We start from the raw sequence: 23,807 nt of genomic DNA on the forward strand, positions 1-23,807 counted from the left end.
CTTGTTTATTTCTCTGCCTCAACAATCTTGTTTAAAAGTTTCCCCACTGAAAAAAATAATTATTATTAAACTTTTTTTCCATTAGAAATCATTTTTGTGACCATATACGGGAATGGCGGGAAATCTATGACAGTAAAGAGCCACACAATGCTAAATTTCCAGAACCAATGGATACCAAGCTCAATGAGCTGCAGAAAATAATAGTTCTTCGGTGCTTAAGACCTGATAAGGTAAAAGACAATGTATTCTATTTTGAACCCCAGTACTTTGCCACTTGTGAAGAACTAGGCTTAAAACTATAGTCATGGCCGGCGCCGTGGCTCACTAGGCTAATCCTCTGTCTTGTGGCGCAGGCACACCGGGTTCTAGTCCCGGTTGGGGCGCCGGATTCTGTCCTGGTTGCCCCTCTTCCAGGCCAGCTCTCTGCTGTGGCCCAGGGGGCAGTGGAGGATGGCCCAAGTGCTTGGGCCCTGCACCCCATGGGAGACCAGGAGAAGCACCTGGCTCCTGCCTTCGGATCAGCGTGGTGCGCTGGCCGCAGTGCGCCGGCCGCAGCGGCCATTGGAGGGTGAACCAAAGCAAAAGGAAGACCTTTCTCTTGTCTCTCTCTCTCACTTCCTAACAATGTTTTGGCCACTGACAGCTGTCATTTACGAGGAAGGTTCCCTAAGATTATAAAGCAGCGGAAAATCCTACCACCTAGCAGTGCCACAGCTGTCATAATGTCGGAGCACCACCTGTTACTCACATGTGTGTGGTGACAGTGGTATAAACAAACTTCCTGCACTGCCGTGATAGCATTATAATTATGTATGGTGCATTACACTTGATCATGAATGACTTTCGTATTTACTGTGCTGTGCTTCTTATCACTATTTTAGAGTATACTCCCCTCTAACTTGAGAAACAGACATGCTGTCTGTAAGACAGCCTCAGGCAGGTGCTTGAGGAGGTGTCCAGAGAAACACATTGTCACGGAGGATGGCAGCTTCATCTGCCCGCGCACACATCACAGTGGTCAGTAAAGAGCCAACGGCATTGTCATGTAGATTTCTGCATCCTTCTCTTGGATACTTCCCTTATAATTGGGATTCTACAACTTCCTGGAGCCAGCCTCCTTGAATTGTTTCCTGTCTTCCCTATTCAGCTATGCTGCTTTGATCCGCTTTCCATAGCACTGCCTGGTCCATAGTTCGGAATACACCTCCAGAAAGAAAGCTAAGTGAAGAGTAGAATTCACTTCATTTTCTTTTCACCACGGCCTACACCACCTGTTGTGCAATGTCAGAAAATGGTTGTGTTACTCGTTTTGCCCATTTTAAATTAATTTATGGTAAGAAAGTAAATGTGGTTCCTGTAGCTCCATCATGGGTAGAAGCAGAAGCAGATGGGAAAATCTTTGACACGTCAGGATTTTATTATTTTGAACATGCACAAAAATATTTATACAACTGAGGTAAGGACATTGCTACCAATGTTCATGCAATCAAGAAAGGGAATTGTGATAGCACAAAAGGAAACATTGTAAATAGAAAACAAAAAGCTATGTTCATCCTTGTAGTTTAAACTCTATGTTAGGCTAAGGCAAAAAGCAGGCATGGCAACTGTTAGAATAGTAAGGAAGGCTTTTTTCAAGACCGCCACAATCAACAGGGAGGCATCAAGGCTATCGCAGCAGGAGAGAGGAAGATGGGTTTACCCCGGAATCCAGCAGAGATGGTTGGGGGTTTACAGGCAAGGAGGAGACAGAAGAGTGGGGTTGCTAAGAATAGGCATCAAAGAAACAGAGAATTCTTGTTTAGCTGACTTAACAGAATTCCTGCCGAAAGTGCCTGGATGATCAAATTCTGTTGGGAAGATGGTGAGGAATAAGGGATTTGATCACATATGGTACTGATGAGCTATCGAGAGTGGGGACATCATGCTCAACTAACGTAGCAGGATTCTTACTATAACAGCTCTGAGGGCAAGGTCTAGTTAAAAAAAAAAAAAAAAGGTGTGTGGGCAGGGTGCTCGGAGAAGCAACAAGGTTGGGCAGAGGAGTGAATCTTGGGAGTAAGCTGCTTCACCATCCTGTGTACAGTATGAAGATGTTGAAAGTGAAGGTGGTAGTCCTTCCTTCCTTCTCCACGTCTTTCCTCCCTCTCCTTTGAGCATTTTCTGCTCTAACTAAGGTGTCATTCTGTCTCATGGGAGACTCAGACAAAGACCTACAACATCATTTGACTCCTGAGTGCTCCTCCTTACTCTTGCACCCATCAGCCTTTGTACACTGTTTGTTGTTGTTGTTGACAGGCAGAGTGGACAGTGAGAGAGAGAAAGAGAGAAAGGTCTTCCTTTTGCCGTTGGTTCACCCTCCAATGGCCGCCACGGCCGGCGCATCGCGCTGATCCAAAGCTAGGAGCCAGGTGCTTCTCCCGGTCTCCCATGTGGGTGCAGGGCCCAAGCACTTGGGGCATCCTCCACTGCGTTCCTGGGCCATACCAGAGAGCTGGCCTGGAAAGGGGGCGACCGGGACTAGAACCTGGTGTGCCGGTGCCGCAAGGTGGAGGATTAGCCTATTGAGCCACGGCGCCGGCCAGCCTTTGTACACTGTTAAAACTCACTCATTCTTCGCCACCTGACAGTTGTATGCAGATATGAGAATGTTCTCCTCTGGCTAGATGCAAGGCCTTCAAAGTGCAAAACAATTTTTTATTTGTTATGTTATCCCCAGTAGCCTTCATTTCCTGTGCATTTGGGAGAAATCTGTTTGCACTCCACAGAATGTCTCCCCACTGGTCAGGGGAGATGCTTCAACACTGTATGTGGTGTTAATGCTTTGTCTTCCATGGTTTGGGGGCTGTGCTTACACTGGCATTTGCCCTGTTCGAATATGTAATAATTGTCCATTTGTTCGTTAGGGTTTCCCATTGGATTGTGAGTTTCTTGAGGTCCAGACCCATGTATTATTTTGTTCATGTCTGTAGGATTTAGAGCACTGTGTGTGGCAGATAGGAGAAGCTCCCTAAATGATTATGAATTGAGCTGGATTGAACTAAGGTTGAATTAAAGCCTATATTATTCAGAGTTGTCCAGATGAACAGAACCAACAGCAGAGGATTGATTGATTTTAAGGAATTGACTGGTGGATGTTACTGTGGAAGCTGGCAAGTCTGTTGTGTAGGCAGACAGCTGGAGACTGAAGAACAGGTTGATGTTGAAGCTCAGATCTGAAGGCAGTGTGGTGGCAGAAGTCTCTCGTCCTAGGGAGACCTCAGTCTTTTTCCTCTTAAGACCTTCAACTGTTTGGATGAGGCCACCCACAATATGGAGAGGCATCTGCTTTCCTCAAGGTCTACTGATTTAAACCTTAGTCTCATCAAAAAAACAGCTTCATGATAGCAACTTGTACACGACCATTTGGCTAAATATCTGCGTATCCCAGACTATCTTTGGTTTGTTTATAAAACAGTGTGGTAGGGGCCAGCATTGTGGTATAGTGGGTAAAGCTGCTGCCTGTGACACCAGCATCCCATAGAGGAACCAGTTGGAGTCCTGGCTGCTCCTACTTCCCATCCAGCTCCCTGCTAATGGCCTGGGAAAAGCATCAGACAATGGCCCCAGTGCTGGGGACCCTGCACCGATGTGGGAGACCCAGATAAAGCTCCTGGGTCAGCCCAGGCTGTCAGAGCCATCTGGGGAATGAACTGACAGACAAAAGATTTCTCTCTCTCCCTCCCTCCGTCCCTCCCTCCCTCCCTCCCTCTTTCTCCCTCCCTCCCTCCCTCTACCCCTCTATTTCTCACTCTGTAATTCTGCCTTTGAAATAAATAAAACCTTTCTTAAAAACAGCAAGTAGTGAGTAAAAATGGTATTTAAATTCTTGTATAGTTATAACTTGTATTTTTCTTATTGTAAGTATTAGGATACAGGCTAAACTGTAATAATAAAAAGACCAAAAGTAGAATCACTTGAAATAGAAGTTAATTTTCTTTCTCTGCTAACAGCCCAGAGATCAGGGATGAAGGGCAGGCAGGACAGCACCGTCCTTGAGATGGTCCAGAAACTCAGGTTCTTTTTCTTGTGCTAGAGAAGTCCCTTAGAGGGGCCAGGGCTGTGGTGTAAAGAGCTAAGCCTCTGCCTGCAGTGTCAGCATCTCATATGCAGCCTGTTCAAGTCCTGACTGTTTCGCTTTTGGTCTGGCTCCAGGCTAATGTGCCTGGGGAAGCAGTGGAAGATGGCTCAAGTACCTGGGCTCCTGCAGCCACAAGGGAGTCCTGGAAGAAGCTACTGGCTTGGGCATGGTCCAGCCCTGGCCTTTGTGGCCATTTGGGGAGTGAACCATCAGATGAAAGAGCTAGCACTTGCTATCTCTCCCCCCCACCCACCCCCGCCCCGCCTTTTCTCTCTCTATAACTGTGCCTTTCAAATAAGTAAATTAATCTTAAAGAAAGAAAAGCCCTTTAGAATGTGATCTTCATCAGCATGACAGAAGCTGACTTATGAAGGCCTCATTTGTTAAAGGGAAGAAAGTGTGAGAGACAGACAGCTCCTTTATAAAAATATGATCTAACAGTTCCAAATCCAGTCTTGTCTGTCCCTGGCCAAAACTGAATCACATGGCCACGTTAACTGCACAAACTGGTGGGATAACATGGCATGCTATTTCCAGAAGGAGGGAAACAGTTACAATCTTTGGCACCTGAAGGAGTTGAGAATCTTTTCCCATGTCCAGTGTCCAGTTGTATTTCATTTTCTGGAAACAGTTCATCACATTTGGCTGCTTTTCTCTCGGATTGCTAGTCTTGTCCCATCAACGCATAGACTATTTTGATGCATTAGGGAAATTAGCCTGCTTTTCTTGGTCATTAGACTTGAATTTTATTCAGTTTTTTTTTTTTTTTTAGTAATAATGTAAGCTGTTGGATAAAACAGAACTTACTCTAAAAATCATGTCTTCTCTCTTCACCAGATAACTCCAGCTATAACAAATTATGTCACTGACAAACTAGGGAAAAAGTTTGTAGAGCCTCCACCATTTGATTTGACAAAGAGTTACCTGGACTCAAACTGCACGGTTCCCTTAGTTTTTGTGCTGTCTCCAGGAGCAGATCCTATGGCCAGTAAGTACATGGATGGTAAACCATTAAAAAATTATAATTAAAACATCTTGTTAAATTCCCATTTCTTTTTTTATTTTTATTTTTTTAATTTTTTGACAGGCAGAGTTAGAGAAAGAGAAAGAGTTATAGATAGTAAGAGAGAGACAGAGAAAGGTCTTCCTTCCACTGGTTCACTCCCCTAATGGCCGCTATGGCCAGCGCTGCACCAAAAAGCCAGGACCTGGGTGCTTCCTCCCAGTCTCCCATGCAGGTGCAGGGACCCAAGGACTTGGGCCATCCTCCACTGCCCTCCCGGGCCACAGCAGAGAGCTGGACTGGAAGAGGGGCAACTGGGACAGAATCTGGCACCCCAACCAGGACTAGAACCTGGGGTGCTGGTGCCGCAGGCAGAGGATCAGCCAAGTGAGCCATGGCGCCAGCCATCAATTCCCATTTCTTACATGATTATAAATCTAGTATTTATTAGGAAAGATTTTCCACAATAAAACATAGACACTGATAAATAAGGCATATTTTACCATGCTACAGTAAGTGATATGACCATTTTTTTTGTACGCTTCATAGGCTTACTGAAATTTGCGAATGATAAATCTATGTCTGGAAATAAGTTTCAAGCGATTTCCCTGGGACAAGGACAAGGACCAGTTGCCACAAAAATGATCAAAGCGGCAGTGGAAGAAGGAACTTGGGTTTGCCTACAGAACTGTCACCTTGCCGTCTCCTGGATGCCCACGTTAGAAAAAATATGCGAAGATTTTACTCCCGAGATCTGTAACCCCTCCTTTCGACTTTGGCTCACAAGCTATACATCTCCAAAAGTAAGCGTTGCCTAGAGAGTTCAGTACATTTATTGAGCTATCTGTTACGTTATGTTTCTTAATTGAACTTCTGATGCTTTACCATAAAAGGTTTTAAAAATATTTCTAGAGTTTTCTATTGTACCTATTTTTAATCCACTACTGTATTCATCTTGGGGGCTCTAGCTTGTCATCTTATATCATGCTCTCCATCTGTTTTGTCTTAGTTCCCAGTCACAATTCTGCAGAATGGTGTGAAAATTACTAACGAACCCCCCACGGGTCTTCGGCTAAATCTCCTTCAGTCATATCTCACGGATCCAGTTTCCGATCATCAGTTTTTCAAGGGATGCCAGGGAAAAGAACTGGTAATATTAGCTTCTGGGCCTTTTAAAACGTGTTTTTGGGTGATAAAATATCAAAGTACAGGTTGCCCATTCCTCCTCCGAAGCTCTGAAATCCAGAGTGCTTCAATATCTAAACATTTTCTTAATATGATATCACATGGAAAATTCCATGTCATTCCTCATATAGTGGGTCACAATCACAATTGGGTGAGCCGTAAGCTGTTGTATAAAGTTACTTTCAGGCTGTGTGTATAACATGTACTTGAAATAAGTTAACTTTGTGTTTAGACTTGGTCCTATCCCTAAGATATCTCATTATATATGTGCAAAGATTCCATAATTTTAAGATACCTGAAATCTGAAACACCTCTGTTTCCAAAAATTTTGGATAAGGGATATTCAACCTGTATAAAATTTTATTTAATAATACTTTATAAGCTTTAGGCATTTCCTAACAAGCAGAAACTTGTACCTTTCTATTCACTTCATTCCCAGTACTTTAATCATTGAGATAAATATTTGTTAAATGAATGAATCATAAACCAAAGCCTCTCCCTCTCTCCCTCCCTCTCTGTCATTTTGCCTTTCAAATTAAATTTAAAAATTTTTTAAGGTCTCCAAATAAATGTCACAGAATTGCATACTAGAATCTATTCATGTCAGAATGCTTAATCATTCTGCTGCACTTACAGTCTCAGGCACTTAAGCCAGTGAGTCTACAGGATAAGGTATAAATACCTACAAGTAATATCAAAGCATTAGTAGCTAATACTTGGGTAAAATGGTAACATTGCATTTTAATAAAGTGTAGAATTATTGTGGTTTGACTAACTTTGTAAGTTTGAATGAAGAAGATGAATACTTCCAAATCAAGTATCATTTTAGATGGCATGTCTTTTTAAAATAGAAGTTTGTGAGATACTTGGTCATAGAATCTTGCAATAAAGAAGATCATCTGTTCCCCTTATTTTACTGATGGAAATCTGATCAGAATTTTTCTTGCTGTAAAATTTTTATGTTACAGGCCTGGGAGAAGTTGCTGTTTGGAGTTTGTTTCTTTCATGCCCTCGTGCAAGAGAGAAAGAAATTTGGTCCTCTTGGTTGGAATATTCCATATGGATTTAACGAATCAGATTTACGCATCAGTATCCAACAGCTTCAGGTAAAGCAAGAAAGGAACTAGCATTTGTAAAGGATCGCAATCCACCAGGCCCTAGGCAAGTCCCTTTGCTGGGAGTAACTGACTCAATCCTCCCAGCGTCAGCACTAACAGGTAGGTGGGTGGCCAGAGAAATTCTGATTTATGAAGTGCTATCTCCATCTGGATCCTTACTGTTGCAGGTAATAGAAAAATCCGATTCAAACTGGCCTAATCCATAAGGAAACTTACAATCTCTCATTAAAACAGCAATGCAGAGGAAGGATATACTCTGGGGTTGGTTGATTTGGCAACACAACAGTGTTGTTGTCAAGGTCGCTGGCCCTCTCTTTTTGCAGGGCCATCCTCACTGTTGGGTTCGTGTAGTCCCTCTCTTTCCTCTGTTCTCCTCTTCCACTCAGTGAGCTCTTACCATTTTGCTCCATCAGAGCACAGAAACAGGCTGTCTACTTTCAGTAGAGAAGTAATTTATTGAAAGGGTATTGGGCAGCTTACAGGATCACCAAGACTCAGAAGAAAAGACCTTGAGAACCACATCCAGAATCATCCCATGCTGGTAAGACTAGCATCTCTACCCTTGTTTTACGTTAGATCCCATGGCTTGCATAGCTGTCGCAGGGACGCTGGGGCTGCTCAGCACCTCCCACCCCCCATCGCATGACCACATCCAAAGAGACATCACTGTTCCTGGTTCCTTGTACCCTACTCCTCCCAGTTAGTCTAGGGAAGATGCGTCTGAGCATCAAGCCCCAGGACAGGCACAGGCCTTGGGAAAGCGAGTGAATGACCTTCCACACAAACCCAGAACGTTAGTACCTCCTGCCTCTTTGCTATTCTGAAGGGCCTTTATGAAACAAGGCCATAGCCGGCGCCGCGGCTCACTAGGCTAATCCTCCGCCTTGCGGTGCTGGCACACCAGGTTCTAGTCCCGGTCAGGGCGCCAGATTCTGTCCCGGTTGCCCCTCTTCCAGGCCAGCTCTCTGCTGTGGCCAGGGAGTGCAGTGGAGGATGGCCCAGGTGCTTGGGCCCTGCACCCCATGGGAGACCAGGATAAGTACCTGGCTCCTGCCATCGGATCAGCGCAGTGCGCCGGCCGCAGCGCGCCAGCCAAGGCAGCCATTGGAGGGTGAACCAGCGGCAAGGGAAGACCTTTCTCTCTGTCTCTCTCTCTCACTGTCCACTCTGCCTGTCAAAAAAAAAAAAAAAAAGAAAAAAAAAAAGAAACAAGGCCACGTGAGGAGAGCAGGTTTTTGATAAAAACCCTATTAGATGCTCTCAGAATTCAATCCGATGGGTTTTTTATAAGCCTTTAAATATTTAATCATGTTTATATCAAATAAAAATTGTTAACAGATGATTATCTTCACAGAAAATATTCAAATTTTTGTCAGCTGTTTAGAAAAATAAAGGGTCAGACACCTTCACTAGAATAAACCTGTCAATTTGAGAATCCTTGTAGACATTATTGAAACTGGTGCTGATGGAATTGTAATTATTGATGAGATGACATTGATCTTAGATACTGGTTTTTATTCACTAAGATATTTTACTAAAAGCCTAGGCTTGGAGAACATTTTTATTAAAAACCTGCATATAATCAGTGAACTGAGAATTCTGTCTTGTAATCTGTTTCCAGCCTGCAGCCTTGGGTTCACCAGCCTGCCTAGCCCCAATATTCTTTTTTTTCTTTTTTTTTTTTTTTTTTGACAGGCAGAGTGGACAGTGAGAGAGAGAGACAGAGAGAAAGGTCTTCCTTTCCTGTTGGTTCACCCTCCAATGGCCGCCAAGGCCAGTGCGCTGTGGCCAGCGGCGCACCGCGCTGATCCAAAGGCGGCGCCGCTAGGTGGAGGATTAGCCTATTGAGCCGCGGCGCTGGCCAGCCCCAATATTCTAACCTGGGGCATTGGCTGGGTCTATCTTTCATATCATTAGGAACTGCGACCATGAGAGGGCATTAAGCTTCACACAGTCTTCACCTGGTCCTACCAGTAGGCTACCACTCTCCAAAAGGGCAAATCAGAAAATTGATTGCCAAGTTGATAACAACTGGGGAATGAACTGTTGGCCCCCAGTCCCTTCATCTGCTGACATTTAACATTCAGTTCTCTGGAAGTTTCTTCCTTTAGTTTTGGGGAGGGAGAAGAATCCAACTGAACACACGTATACTGTCCGCCAGAGAGAAGAGAGAAACTTTCCTCTTTTCACAATTAACTTCTTGCCTCTTTCTCAGTCCCTCTCTTATTTTTTTTTAAAGCTTTTATTTAAGGAATGCAAATTTCATAGGTACAACTTTAGGAATATAGTGCCCCCCATACCCACCCTTCCACCCCCTCTCCCGTCCCACCCCCTACTCCTCCCATCCCTTTCTTCGTTAAGATTCATTTTTAATTAACTTTATATAAAGAAAACCAACTCTATACTAAGGATTTCAACTGTTTGCACCCACCCCCCCACACACACACACAATGTATAAAGTACAGTTTGAAGACAAGTTTTGCAGTTAATTATCATATTACAACTCATTAAGGACAGAGGCCCTACATGGGAAGTAAGTGCACAGTAACTTCCGTTGTTCATTTAAGAATTAACACTCTTTTTTTTTTTTTAATTTTTTTGACAGGTAGAGTGGACAGTGAGAGAGAGAGACAGAGAGAAAGGTCTTCCTTTGCCATTGGTTCACCCTCCAATGGCCGCCACGGCCGGTGGGCTGCGGTCAGCACACTGCGCTGATCCGAAGGCAGGAGCCAGGTGCTTCTCCTGGTCTCCCATGGGGTGCAGGGCCCAAGCACTTGGGCCATCCTCCACTGCACTCCCTAGCCACAGCAGAGAGTTGCCTGGAAGAGGGGCAACCGGGACAGAATCTGTTGCCCCGACCAGGACTAGAACCCGGTGTGCCGGCGCTGCAAGGTGGAGGATTAGCCTATTGAGCCACGGCGCCGGCCAAGAATTAACACTCTTATTTATGATGTCAGTAATCATCCAAGGCTCTTGCCATGAGCTGCCAAAGCTATGGAAGCCTTTTGTGACCACAGATTCCATCAGTATTTAGACAAGGCCATAAGCAAAGTGGAAGTTGTCTCCTTCCTTCAGAGAAAAATACATCCTTCTTTGATGGCCCCTTCTTTCCACTGGGGTCTCACTCACAAAGATCCTTCATGTAGGATATTTTTTTGCTGTCTTGGCTTTCCATGCCTGATATGCTCTCATGTGCTTTTTAGCCAGATCCGAATGTCTTAAGGGCTGAATCTGAAGTCAGAGTGTTACTTAAAGCAATTGTAATTCTGAGTCTGCTGTGTGGACTGCTTCCCATGTTGGACATTCCCTCCTTTTTAATTCTCTCTATTATTATTACCAGGCACTTGATGCTGTTTATATGATCTCTTTAACACTCAGTCCTATCTATATGTTCACTTTAACACTTAATATGACCACTTTAACAATTAAGATGGCATTTTTACCACCAATTTTAATGGGACTTGGAGTCCCATGACAAGTTTTTAAACTGTATTCTTAGAAGTAAGTCTGTAGGAATGTATGCAGAACTATACAGCTTTACAGTTACAAACTTTCTCCTCCCTCTCGTATTCCCACTCCTATTTTTTACTGAGATTTATTTTCAGTTGACTTTATATACATATGATTAACTCCATGTTAAGAGTTCAACATATAGTATGAAGAAGAGAAAAAAATAAAAAAAAATAATAAACTGTTCCTTGAAAGTCAATATGAGGGCTGTTCAAGTCATTGCTTCTCAAAGTGTCGATTTCATTTCTACAGCTTTCATTTTAGGTCTGCTATTAGTTCTCACAGATCAGGGAGAACATATAGTATTTGTCCCTTTGGGACTGGCTTATTTCACTAAGTATAAAGTTTTCCAGATTGATCCATTTTGTTGAAAGTGACCGAATTTCATTTTTTAAATTGCTGGGTAGTATTCCATAGTGTACATAACCCATAATTTCTTTATCTAGTCTTCAGTTGATGGGCATTTAGGTTGATTCCATGTCTTAGCTATTCTGAGTTGAGCTGCAATAAACATGGAGGTGCAGATAGCTCTTTTGTTTACTGATTTCATTTACCTTGGGTAAATTCACAAGAGTGTGATGGCTGGATCATATGGTAGGTCTGTATTCAGATTTTTGAAGTATCTCCATACAGTCTTCCATAGTGGCTTACCAGTTTACATTCCCGCCAACAGTGGATTAGTGTACCTTTTTTCCCACATCCTTTCCAGCATTTACTGTTTGTTGATTTCTGTATGAAAACCATTCTAATGAGGGTGAGGTGAAATCTCATTGTGGTTTTATTTATTTATTTATTTATTTATTTATTTTTGACAGGCAGAGTGGACAGTGAGAGAGAGAGACAGAGAGAAAGGTCTTCCTTTGCCGTTGGTTCACCCTCCAATGGCCGCCGCGGCCAGCGCGCTGCGGCCGGCACACCGCGCTGATCCGATGGCAGGAGCCAGGAGCCAGGTGCTTTTCCTGGTCTCCCATGCGGGTGCAGGGCCCAAGCACCTGGGCCATCCTCCACTGCACTCCCTGGCCACAGCAGAGGGCTGGCCTGGAAGAGGGGCAACCGGGACAGAATCCGGTGCCCCGACCGGGACTAGAACCCGGTGTGCCGGCGCTGCTAGGCGGAGGATTAGCCTAGTGAGCCACGGCGCCGGCCTCATTGTGGTTTTAATTTGCATTTCTCTGATGGCTAGTGATCTTGAACATTTTTTCATGTATCTGTTGGCCATTTGGATTTCCTCTTTTGAAAAATGTCTATTTAAGTCCTTTGCCCATCTCTTAACTGGGTTAGTTGTTTTGTTGTTGTGGAGTTTCTTGATCTCTTTGTAGATTCTGGTTATTAATCCTTTATCAGTTGCATAATTTGCAAATAATTTCTCCCATCCTGTCAGTTGCCTCTTCACTTTCCTGACTGTTTTGCCATAGAGAAGCTTCTCAGTTTGAAGTCATCCCATTTGTTCATTTTGGCTTTGCCTGTGCCTCTGTGATCTTTTCAAAGAAGTCTTTGCCTGTGCCAATGTCTTGCTGGGTTTCCCCAATGTTCGCAATTACTTTGATGGTGTCAGGTCATAGATTTAGATCTTTAATCCATGGTGAGTGGATTTTTGTGTAAGGTGTAAGGTAGGGGTCCTGCTTCATACGTCTGCATGTGGAAATCCAGTTTTCCCAGAACCAATTGTTAAAGAGACTATCCTTGTTCCAGGGATTGATTGTTGCTCCTTGGTCAAATATAAGTTGGTTGTAGATGTTTAGATTGATTGCTGATGTTTCTATTCTGTTCCATTGGCCTATCCATCTATTTTTGTACCAGTACCAGGCTGTTTTGATTATAACTGCCTTGTAGTATGTCTTGAAATGTGGTATTATGATACCTGTGGCTTTGTTTTTGTTGTATATGATTGCTATTTGAGGTCTCCCATGCTTCCATATGAATTTCAGCATCATTTTTTTCTAGATCTGAGAAGAATGTCTTTGGTATTTTGATTGGTATCATATTGAACCTGTAAATTGCTTTCAAAAGAGTGGACATTTTGATAATATTGATTCTTCCAATCTATGAACATGGGAGATTTTTCTATTTTTTTGTATCTTCTTCTATTTCTTTCTTTAACATTTTCTAATTCTCATCATAGAGTTCTTCGACATCCCTGGTTAAATTTATTCCAAGGTATTTGATTTTTTTTTTTTTTTTTTTTTGTAGCTATTGTGAATGGAATTGATCTTACAAGTTCTTTCTCAGCCATGGCATTGTCTGTGTATACAAAGGCTGTTGATTTTTGTGCATTGACTTAATATCCTGCTACTTTATCAAACTCTGCTATGAGTTGCAATAGTCTCTTAGTGGAGTTTTTGGATCCCCTATATATAGAATCATGTCATCTGCAAATAGGGATAGTTTGACTTCCTCCTTCCCAATTGGTTTCCCTTTGATTTCTTTTCTTGCCTACTGACTCTGGCTAAAACTTCCAGGACTGTATTGAATAGCAGTGGTGAGAGTGGGCATCCTTGACTGGTTCCATATTTCAGTGGGAATGCTTCCAACTTTTCCCCATTTGATAGGATGCTGGCCGTGGGTTTGTCATAAATTATCTTACTTTTATTGAAGGAATGTTCCTTCTATACCCAATTTGCTTAGAATTTTCATCATGAAAGCATGCATAGATAGTTCATATATTTAGTGCCTTTTCAGTTTCTTGCTGTAGGCACCAATTGCTATAAATTTCCTCTTAGCACTGCTTTTGCTATATCCCACAATTTTTGGTATGTTGTATTATCATCTTGATTTGTTTCCACAAATTTTTTTTATTTCTCTTTTGATTTTTTCTGTGAGTCTGTATCTCCCTTTAAATACCTTAACATTTCTTTTAAATAGTCAGGTGCCCTGTAAATAGGAGCATATACATTTATAATAGTCATATCTTGCTGTTAAATTGTTCCTTTAATATATGTCCTTCTTTGTCTCTCTCTCTCTCTTTTTTTTTTTTTTTTGGACAGGCAAAGTGGACAGTGAGAGAGAGAGACAGAGAGAAAGGTCTTCCTTTGCCGTTGGTTCACCCTCCAATGGCTGCCACAGCCGGCGCGCTGCGGCTGGCGCACCGCGCTGATCCAATGGCAGGAGTCAGGTGCTTCTCCTAGTCTCCCATGGGGTGCAGGGCCCAAGCACTTGGGCCATCCTCCACTGCACTCCCGGGCCACAGCAGAGAGCTGGCCTGGAAGGGGGGCAACCAGGACAGAATCTGGCGCCCCGATCGGGACTAGAACCCGGTGTGCCGGCGCCACAAGGCGGAGGATTAGCCTAGTGAGCCATGGCACCGATCCTTTGTCTCTTTTAATAGTTTTTATGTTAAAGTCTATTTTGTCTGATAGTAGGATGGCCATACCAGTTCTTTTTTGGTTTCTGTTAGCATGGATTATCTTTTTTCCATCCTTTTACTTTCAATCTGTGTGTGTCTTTGTTGGTAAGGTGTGTTTCTTGTAGGCAACAAATAGATGAGTTTTCTTTTTTAATCCATTCAGCCAGTCTGTGTCTTTTAACTGGGGTTTGAGAGCATTTACATTCATTGTGTCAGTCCCTCTCTTAAATCTCTCAACACTTCTTTTCCTTAACTTGCCTCTGGAAGGATATTTTTTTCTTGCTTTACACCATTTCTACTGTAATTACTGTACTATTAGGTAAGCTCCAGGGACAGGAACATCTCTTAGCTAGTAACTTATACCATCCTAATCCACATACTACCAAACATTTCAAAATACTAGAAAAAGTATGGGATTTGGAACTGGAAGAAAAAAACTCCAGCCTTGACATTAATTTACATTTTCCAGACTGTTTACTACTCTTTCCAGACTTTTTACTACTCTATAGAGTTACTGGGAAATGAAAAGATAATGTGAAATCTATGCAAAATAGCAGTTTTTATTACTGTTATTACCATAATAATAAGGAAACTAGAAACTGTATGGATTGTTTATGGAACTGAGTCATGATGTATGAATGAAGCTGACACTAAAGTTTGAAATTGTTGTGTTTTTATCATATTGTGAAATTGCACTGGCCTCTGGTTCTCAGTCTTGGCACTATTACTGTGGGTAGCTCCACTGTGCATTGTTCAACAGCACCCAGAGCTCTACCCAGTTGATGCCATTAGCACACCGAACACCTGTTACAGTGGTGACTAACTTGACTTCTCCAGACATTGCGTAATGTCCCCTCAGGGACAAAGCTGACCCCAGCTGAGGACCAGTGCCCTTAGACAAAGTTGATCCAAATTCATATGGAAAACACTTGGTAATTTTCTTACTAAATATTTCTTCATTAGAAAAGCAATACATATTTATTTCAGAAAAAAAGATGGGAGATGCAGCTAAGCAAAATAATTTGAAGCAAAACTACCCATCCCAGCTATCCAGTGGCAACCCATAATGATATACCCCTCCTACAAGTAGAGAATATTTAATGCCATCTTAAGAAGAAGTGAAAGATTTTTAAGTTTTTTCTTACTTTACTTTCTCTTTGTTTCAGCTATTTATAAATGAATATGATACCATTCCATTTGAAGCCATCTCTTACCTGACTGGGGAGTGTAATTATGGAGGAAGAGTGACCGATGATTGGGACAGACGTCTCCTGTTAACCATGCTGGCTGACTTTTATAATTCACAGATAATTGAAAACCCTCATTATAAGTTTTCTCCCAGTGGCAACTACTATGCGCCACCCAAAGGCACCTATGATGACTATATTGAATTTATTAAGGTAAATGATGTCACTGAAAATAGGGTTAGAGTGTGTGTGATTTTCCTAACAGCAAGTGGTAAAATGTTCCCCGCCAATGTATAGGTGTAGACAAGTATCATGATCTCCACCAATTCAATCTTCTTTTGCTACTAAGTACTGAAAATTAGAAAAGCTTGAATCTTTTATTATTTGATGTTTAATTGATTTTGGTCTGCATATGTCTGCCTTATGAATTACTGTATTTTAGGGGAGGAAAAAAACTTTCCTCCATGTATTCTCTTATGCTCAATGGCTGGGGCCTATAAATTAAAATGACAAATACCAAATAACAGGAGAAAAGGCATATGGTTTTTATTGATATTAATGTTTTCATGTGTGTGGGAGCTTTGCATAAAAGAAATGAAAACCAGAAAAGGCAGTTATACCTGGGAGTTTACATACCAGTTTAACAAAGGGTGATGAATTTCAGAGAAGGGACTAGACAAAGTAAATGGGAGGTTAAGTTTCTAGGAGCAATAAATTGTGGGAAAATAGTAAGAAACCAAGTGGGGAAGATTAATGAAAGCTAAGGATTATTTTAATAGGGTCTGGTTATGGAGACTGATTTTAGTACCAGGCCTCCAGGTCTGATGGTAAGAGTTGCTTTCCTGATCCTGGTACAAGAGAAGGAGAAGTTTTTTGTTCCCTTAACAAAGAGAAGTTTATGCCCTACTTTTGAGCAGATAAAAGGAAGGCAAAGAAAACTTTGTATCTGTTGATTCTTAATTATCTTCAGCTCGAAATACTCCTTCTGCCATAGTAGCCTTATTTTGGGATAGTATATCCTTTTGCTGTTCAGTATCCTGTGAAAATGTGGTGCATGCTTAATCTATTTGCTGGTAGAAACTTCCGTTTACTCAAGAACCGGAGGTGTTTGGATTACACGAAAATGTTGATATCTCCAAAGACCTTCAGCAAACCAAAATCCTCTTTGAGTCCTTGCTGCTTACCCAAGGAGGCTCCAAACAGACCGGATCTTCAGAAGGCACCGACCAGATTCTGTTAGAGATCACCACAGATATTCTCAACAAGGTAAAGGTGAACGTAAAAGATCTCGTGCGTCATGGAATGGAGGTGGAAGTGACAATCTGAAAACTCCACTCACCAGCCCTATGACTTTGAGCAAGACACTTTGCCTCTCTCAGCATCAGTTTCCAAACCTCCTAAGTGGTGACAACAGCTCCAACTGTCTAAGTTTTTTTTTTTTTTTTTTTTTTTGACAGGCAGAGTGGACAGTGAGAGAGAGAGACAGAGAGAAAGGTCTTCCTTTTGCTGTTGGTTCACCCTCCAATGGCCGCCGTGGTGGCACGCTGTGGCCAGCACACCGCGCTGATCCGATGGCAGGAGCCAGGTGCTTCTCCTGGTCTCCTGTGGGGTGCAGGGCCCAAGCACTTGGGCCATCCTCCACTGCACTCCCTGGCCACAGCAGAGAGCTGGCCTGGAAGAGGGGCAACCGGGACAGAATCCGGCGCCCCGACCGAGACTAGAACCCGGTGTGCCGGCGCCGCAAGGTGGAGGATTAGCCTAGTGAGCCGTGTCGCCGGCTCTGTCTGTGGTTTTGAGAACATGAAAGAGATCATGAATTGAAAGTGGCTTGGAAAATGCCTGCCACGTAGTAAGTTCTTTGTACCTGTAGTTGTGGATGAGCTAATGCACGTATGATTTGTTATCATGTCTAAATTGAAGGTAAGGACCTACTTCTTTAAGTGGAGGAGGAAATGATCTGAATTCACTGACTCCAGGAGAGTGGTTTTTAACTTGGGTCTTAAGAAATCGAGGAGGCACAGGAGACAAGCAGTGTGAAGTCGGCTGCTACAGATTTTGCTTTTCATGACAGCCCCATGGACCTAGCCCCGCTAAGTGAACTGGAATGGCATTCTCTGTTGTCATCTTTTTTCTGTGAAGTCTTAAATTCAATAGAAAACTACTTGGGGAACTTTTAAAAGATGATGATCCCCAGTACAGACCCTTTCCAGGTCAGCTGTCATTATTCCCATGTTTCAGCATCAGGCACTGGGACAGAGCAGAACCTGGCCCCTAGTCCCCTTGACCATGCAGCCCGTGGGCTGCACGGTGACTCCTTCAGGTGAGCCTGCCAACCGTAACCCTTCCTGTGGCCACTAGAGGGGGAGCAGGGCAGGCCTGCCTGGACCCTAGGGAAAGCAGGCTGGCCTGCCCCAGTCCACATGCCTGTGCTGCGGCTTCTGCTCTTTGCCTCTTCTCACCCGGGACCTCTCCTGCTGCTGTGGTCTTGCCCTCTGGGGAGAGGTTCTTGCCTTCACAGAATGCTGGCTCTTTCAAGATGCCTAACAGGAGACCTAACAGATTTATTTGGGACTTAATTGGGTAGGAGGGTTGTGCAGAGGCAGAGGGCCCTTGCGGGACGCCACCTTCCACTGTGACTTAGAAAGATTTTTTTTTTCCATGGGGATCCTCACCCCAAGACGGTCTGAGCAGTCAGCTCTCTTAGCTTAGGACTTCCCTGATTGAGGATTTCCCTGGCCCCTTCAGGAGTATGAATTCTAGAGTCTTGGGAGTGATGGTCACTTCTAAACCACCATCATCACTTCTCAAGCATCTCTGAGGTCTCTCAGAGGACTCAGACACTCAGTGGCCTCTCTCTCTCCACGCCCAGGAACCCTGCTACATTTATACAGATGATTAATGATAATAGCATAAGCCAAGCAATTTGGAGCCCCTTGACCATTTATTAGAAATAAATATAAAAGTTATGAAAAGGTAAATCAGTGGAAAATGTGATTCAACTTAGAAAAAGAAATCATACTTTCAAAAATATATTTTTGACAAAGTGACATGATACTTAAAGAATGTGAGCCTTAGAATCAAAGACATGGATTTACACAGATCACTTTTTGGGTGTGTGCGCTTGGGTCAGTAACTTAACCTCTCTTGTACTTAAAGCTCCTTATCAGTAAAATAGAAGCAACATTGGCAGCTAAGATCACGTGGTAAGGATTAAATGAGATAATGAGTGGAAAGCAGTGAGCATAGTGACTGGACTTAATAACAACCTAGTGTTTGCTGCTGTTGATGTTATGGCTGGAGGAAAGCAGTGATCCATTCTGAGAGTAATATGTGATTTTCAAAATCCATTCTTTCAGCTCCCAAGTGACTTTGACATTGAAATAGCACTGCTGAGATATCCTGTGAGATATGAAGAGAGCATGAATACTGTGTTAGTACAAGAAATGGAGAGATTTAACAAGTAAGGATCTATATTCCTTGATTCAGAAGGCAATCAGCCAAAATTGATTTATGAAAAGACATGCTGGTACCAAGTTTAAAAATTTCTATAAGATGGTCAAAATCTGCCATTTCATTATAATTTTCCCTTTTTTAAAAGTTCCACAACCTTCTGCCCCAGAAGAAAGAGTATTTTTTTATAATAATTCATGATGATGAAAAGGATCTCTTCCTACTGTTTAAAAACACTCATTAGGCATAGCTTCCCACCTGTCTGTTACTAATCGGAGGAGTTAAAGGCAAATGAACATGAGTTAGGCCTGTGTGAAGCCACATATTTGGTCATTTTTCTGCTACCTGACACACATAGCACCTCCCTCTTTTTACTGAATCTAAACTAGGTTGATTAGGAACCTTTTATAACAAGGAAATTATTTGCTTTGAAAGGTTTTCATTGAATTTTCTGAAATCCAATACTGGCTTACGAAATGGAAAATTCATTTGGTTAAGTATTTTCTGAAGTGTTTCCAAGTTTATTTTGGTTTCCAGATTTGCTGACATTTTAAAACAAAATATATTGATGATGCCTTAATTCTGTTTTTCTTATACAAAGATTATATTTATTTACATATAATAACAACACCATCTCTCAGTGGCTGAGGCTGCTAGCCTGAAGCACTCAGGTATGGTTATGGTATTCCTTGAAGTTTGGGCCTGAGTGGGAAAGTATTTGCAAGCATGGAAATGAATATACAGTTTATGTATTACCACAGTGTTTATTTCAGCAACTTCCTAATACCTTTATAACTTTTTCCATATTTGTATGTCAGCTATGATGTTATTTACCCAACATTTTTCCTTATATGGTCCTCTGCTTACATAAGCCAGGTCTTCCCAGAACAATCTACAGATTCAATCCAACCTCTATCAAAATTCCAATGTCATCTTTCATAAATAGGGAAAAAACAGTCCTACAGTTCACATGAAACCACAAACACAGCCAAGGATATCATGAGTAAAAACAATAAAGCTGAAGGCATCAAATTACATGATTTCAAACTAATTATATAGCAGTGGTGATTAAAACAGCATGGTACTGGCATAAAGATAGATGTCTTTCTGGGCTTCAGCTTCTGGCCAGTGCAGACAGGAGGCAGTGGTAATGGCTCAAGTATTTGGGTTCCTGACACCCAAGTGGGAGACCTGGATTGTGTTCCTGGCTGTGGCCCCAGCCCAGCCCTGGACATTGTGGGTATTTGAGGAATTAACTAGTGAATGAGAGCGTGCACGCTCGCTCTCTCTCTCTCTCTCTCTCACACACACACACACACACTCACTCACTTTCTCTCTCAAACAATTAAAAATTAAAATATAATAATATAGACATCAACCAATGGAAGAGAATAGAGAGCTCAGAACTCATACAACTATGATCAATTGATTTTTTTTAAGATTTATTTATTATTTGAAAGAGTTACAAAGGGGCAGAGGCAGAGAGAGAGAGAGAGAGAGTGAGAGCGAGCTTCTATCTGCTGGTTCACTCCCCAAATGGCTGCAACGGCCAGAGCTGGGCCCATCCAAAGGCAGGAGCCAGGAGCTTCTGGGTCTCCCATGTGGGCACAGGGGCCCAAGCCCTTGAGCCATCTTCTACTGGTTTCTCAGGCCATAGCAGAGAGCTGGATCAGAAGTGGAGCAGCCAGGACTCGAACTGGCACCCATATGGAATGTCAGCACTGCAGATGGCGGTTTTACCTGCTATACCATAGCACCGGCCCTGGGCAATTGATCTTTAACAAAGATACCAAAAATATGTAATAGATGTTAGAAAAACTGAGTATCCATATACAAAAGAATGACTTGGACCTTTGTCTCATACCATATACAAACATCAACTCAAAAAGGATTAAAGACTTAAATATAAGACCTGAACTTGCAAAACTCCTAGAAGAAAAGATAAGAGGAAACTATGTTACACTGGTCTGAGCAATGATGTTTTTTTAGATTTGACCCCAAGTACAAGCAACAAAATCAAAGATATGCAAGTGGGATTACATCATAGGAAAAAGCTTCTGCCCATCAAAGGAAACAATCTAGTGAAGAGGCAATGTATGAAATGAGAGAAAAATTTTGCAAGTCATATACCTGCTAAGAGACTATATCCAAAATACATAAAGAACTGAACTCTGTAGAAAAGAAACAAAACAAATGTTGAACATGAATAGATATTTCTCAAAAGTAGACAGATGGCCAACATTACTAATCACTAAGGAAATGCAAATTAAAACCACAGTGAGATTTCACCTCACGCCTGTTAGAATGGTTGTTATCAAAATAGACAAAATAGATGTGGAGATGGGGGAACCCCTGTACACTGTTGGTGGGAATGTAAATATAGCCCTTATCAAAAATAGCTTGGAGCTTTCTCAAAAAGCTAAGAATATAGATACCCTGTGATCCAGGAGTCCCACTTGTGACATTGATCTGGAAGGTTTGATGTCAGTATGTGTAGAGCTGTCTGCACTCCCCCTTTCGTGGCAGTCCTGTTCACAATAGCCAAGTTACAGAATCAACTTCAGGGGCCATCAAGGGATGAATAGAAAATGTGAGATACTTGTATGTACACGGTGGAATACTATGTAGCCTTAACAAAGGAGAAGCTCTGTCATCTGTGACAACATGGATAAAATTGGAGAACATCCTTTAAATGAAATAAGGCATATACCAAAAGACAGATGAATCCATGTTCTCCCTCTCTTGTGGGACATAAAACAATTGAACTTAAAGAAGCAGAGAGTAAAATAGTGGTAACCAGAGGGTGGGGTGTAGAACAACTGGAGAGATGCTCATTAGAAGGTACAGAGCCTCAGACAGGAGGAATAAGCTTGATTGTTTCTAAGATCAGTAACAGCCTACTGGACATAGTTAATAATTGAGTATATACATTTTAATATTACGAAGAGAAAATTCTAATGCTCTCACCACAGAAAAGTTATGTATTTGAGGAGATATATTAATTGGATTTAGTCATTCCACATTGTATTAAAAAATGATACCACTTTGTACCTCATGGACACGTACAACTATAATTGGTCAATATACAATAAAATAATAGGGGCTGGCATTGTGGCACAGTGGGTTAAGCTGCTGTCTGCAATGAGGGCATCCCATATGAGTGCTAGTTCAAGTCCCAGCTGTACCACTTCCCATCCAGCTCTGCTAATGAATCTAGGAAAGCAGCAGATGGCCCAAATCCTTGGGCCCCTCCTACCCATGTGGGAGACCAGATAGAGTTCCAAGATCTTGGCTTCAGCCTGACCCAGTCTTGGCCATTTGGAGAATGAACCAGCAGATGACTCTCTCTTTCCCTCTGTCCTTCAAATAAATATATAATTTTTAAAAAATATAATAATGAATTACCTAACTCCTAAGCAATAATAGCCAGAAAGCAAAAATTTGGACACACTGGGTTTTTTCTATATTTTAAAATGTTTGTAATGATGAAAATGAAAAAGGTTCATCCAAGCGTTGTCTAAAATTGCCTCACATACTGCCAAGTGCAAGGGGCCCACACTTCGGGAAGCATTCTTCTACAGCTGTAAATGAGATGGCTGCTATGTCTTCTTCTGGAGCGACTGAGTGTTGACATTTGCTGTCACGTATATGGTAATGATGTCATTTCTTCCCTTGCAGTTTGATTAGAACTATACGCAACACTCTATGGGACCTTGAAAAGGCGATTAAGGGTGTTGTTGTAATGGATTCTGCGCTAGAGGCCCTGTCTGGCAGCTTACTTGTTGGAAAGGTTCCAGAAATATGGGCAAAACGGTCATACCCAAGTCTTAAGCCCCTAGGAAGTTACATCACAGATTTCCTAGCCCGGTTGGAATTTTTACAGGTGAATTATTATTATATGTATACATGTATATTGTTGTCATTGCCGTTGTTGACTAGGAAGATGTTAGTAATTGGCTGTGGTCACTTGAATGTCTCTGACTTGAATAAAATGTAATCAGTAGTTTCCAGGAAATTTAACCAAAATTTTAGAATATTGAAAATACATATATTTCAAAGTGCTGAGTATAAAATGTAGAAAATTAAAATTTCACATTACCCAAACCCAAATATTTAGCAACATTTATAGTTTTTAAGGTTCTAAGTTTGTATTTCTCTGAAACTACAATTTAATATTGTCTTGTGATTTTAGTATCCATGATAAGTTAAAAAAAAAATAACCTGAGTGTTGGTTTTATCAGCAACTGGCCATTGTCCTAAAGTCAGGGCTTCTTATCACTTAAAAAACCAGGGGGAAAATGAGTGTTTTTAATCCCCTGTACATATACCTTCATGCACACATACACACAGATGTTCAGGGCACAGGTAAACAAAGCAGGTACTACTTTTCCTCCTCATCTCCATACTTGCCCCAGCCAATAGTTGATGTTTATGCAAGATGATGGAGTGAGGGGAATCCTAAAAATATTTCTTAGACATTCACCAGATATATGGTCTTTCAGTGCCCAGTTGCCTTTTTATACAAAAGCTTTGTTTCTCTAAAAAACTCACAAAGTGGTTGTGAGGGTGTGGAGAGACAGGCTCTTCTCCTGTGTCCCTTGTAGATTTTATCAGTCTAAAAGGTCATTCATTCATATATTGTTCTGGCCCTGATTTGTTTTATTATTAATGAGCCTGGGCTGCTTTTGGCATGTGTGCTTGCTTCTTCTGTGAATTTATTCACATCCTACACCTGTTTGGCTTTTGGTCTTCATTTTCATATATAGGAGCTTTCTATGTGGACTGTACTTATAAAAAAGAAACAGCATGGAGTGGAATCCTGAAAGTCTTTCTTCCATTGCCCTCTGACCCCTGCGGAAGCTGCGTGGCCTTCTCAGCATCTTCCCTCCAGGCT

The 23,807-nt window shown here is 42.0% G+C and overlaps 1 protein-coding gene across 1 annotated transcript in view; it reads left to right on the forward strand.

Annotated features, from left to right (window-relative positions):
• The window catches only part of DNAH12 (dynein axonemal heavy chain 12), a 209,048-nt gene that overhangs the window by 171,842 nt on the left and 13,399 nt on the right, over positions 1 to 23,807 (forward strand). Inside the window, exons 62-70 of the mRNA XM_051852268.3 lie at positions 86 to 230; positions 4,955 to 5,105; positions 5,670 to 5,923; positions 6,130 to 6,270; positions 7,274 to 7,411; positions 15,443 to 15,676; positions 16,541 to 16,729; positions 18,820 to 18,923; positions 22,592 to 22,796. Coding sequence (XP_051708228.3) covers positions 86 to 230; positions 4,955 to 5,105; positions 5,670 to 5,923; positions 6,130 to 6,270; positions 7,274 to 7,411; positions 15,443 to 15,676; positions 16,541 to 16,729; positions 18,820 to 18,923; positions 22,592 to 22,796 — 1,561 coding nt within the window. The remainder of the gene's footprint in view (positions 1 to 85; positions 231 to 4,954; positions 5,106 to 5,669; positions 5,924 to 6,129; positions 6,271 to 7,273; positions 7,412 to 15,442; positions 15,677 to 16,540; positions 16,730 to 18,819; positions 18,924 to 22,591; positions 22,797 to 23,807) is intronic.

This window comes from Oryctolagus cuniculus, chromosome 10 (assembly GCF_051225735.1).
Source record: "Oryctolagus cuniculus isolate XC-2025 breed Fujian yellow rabbit chromosome 10, ASM5122573v1, whole genome shotgun sequence".
Classification (NCBI taxonomy): Eukaryota; Metazoa; Chordata; class Mammalia; order Lagomorpha; family Leporidae; genus Oryctolagus; species Oryctolagus cuniculus.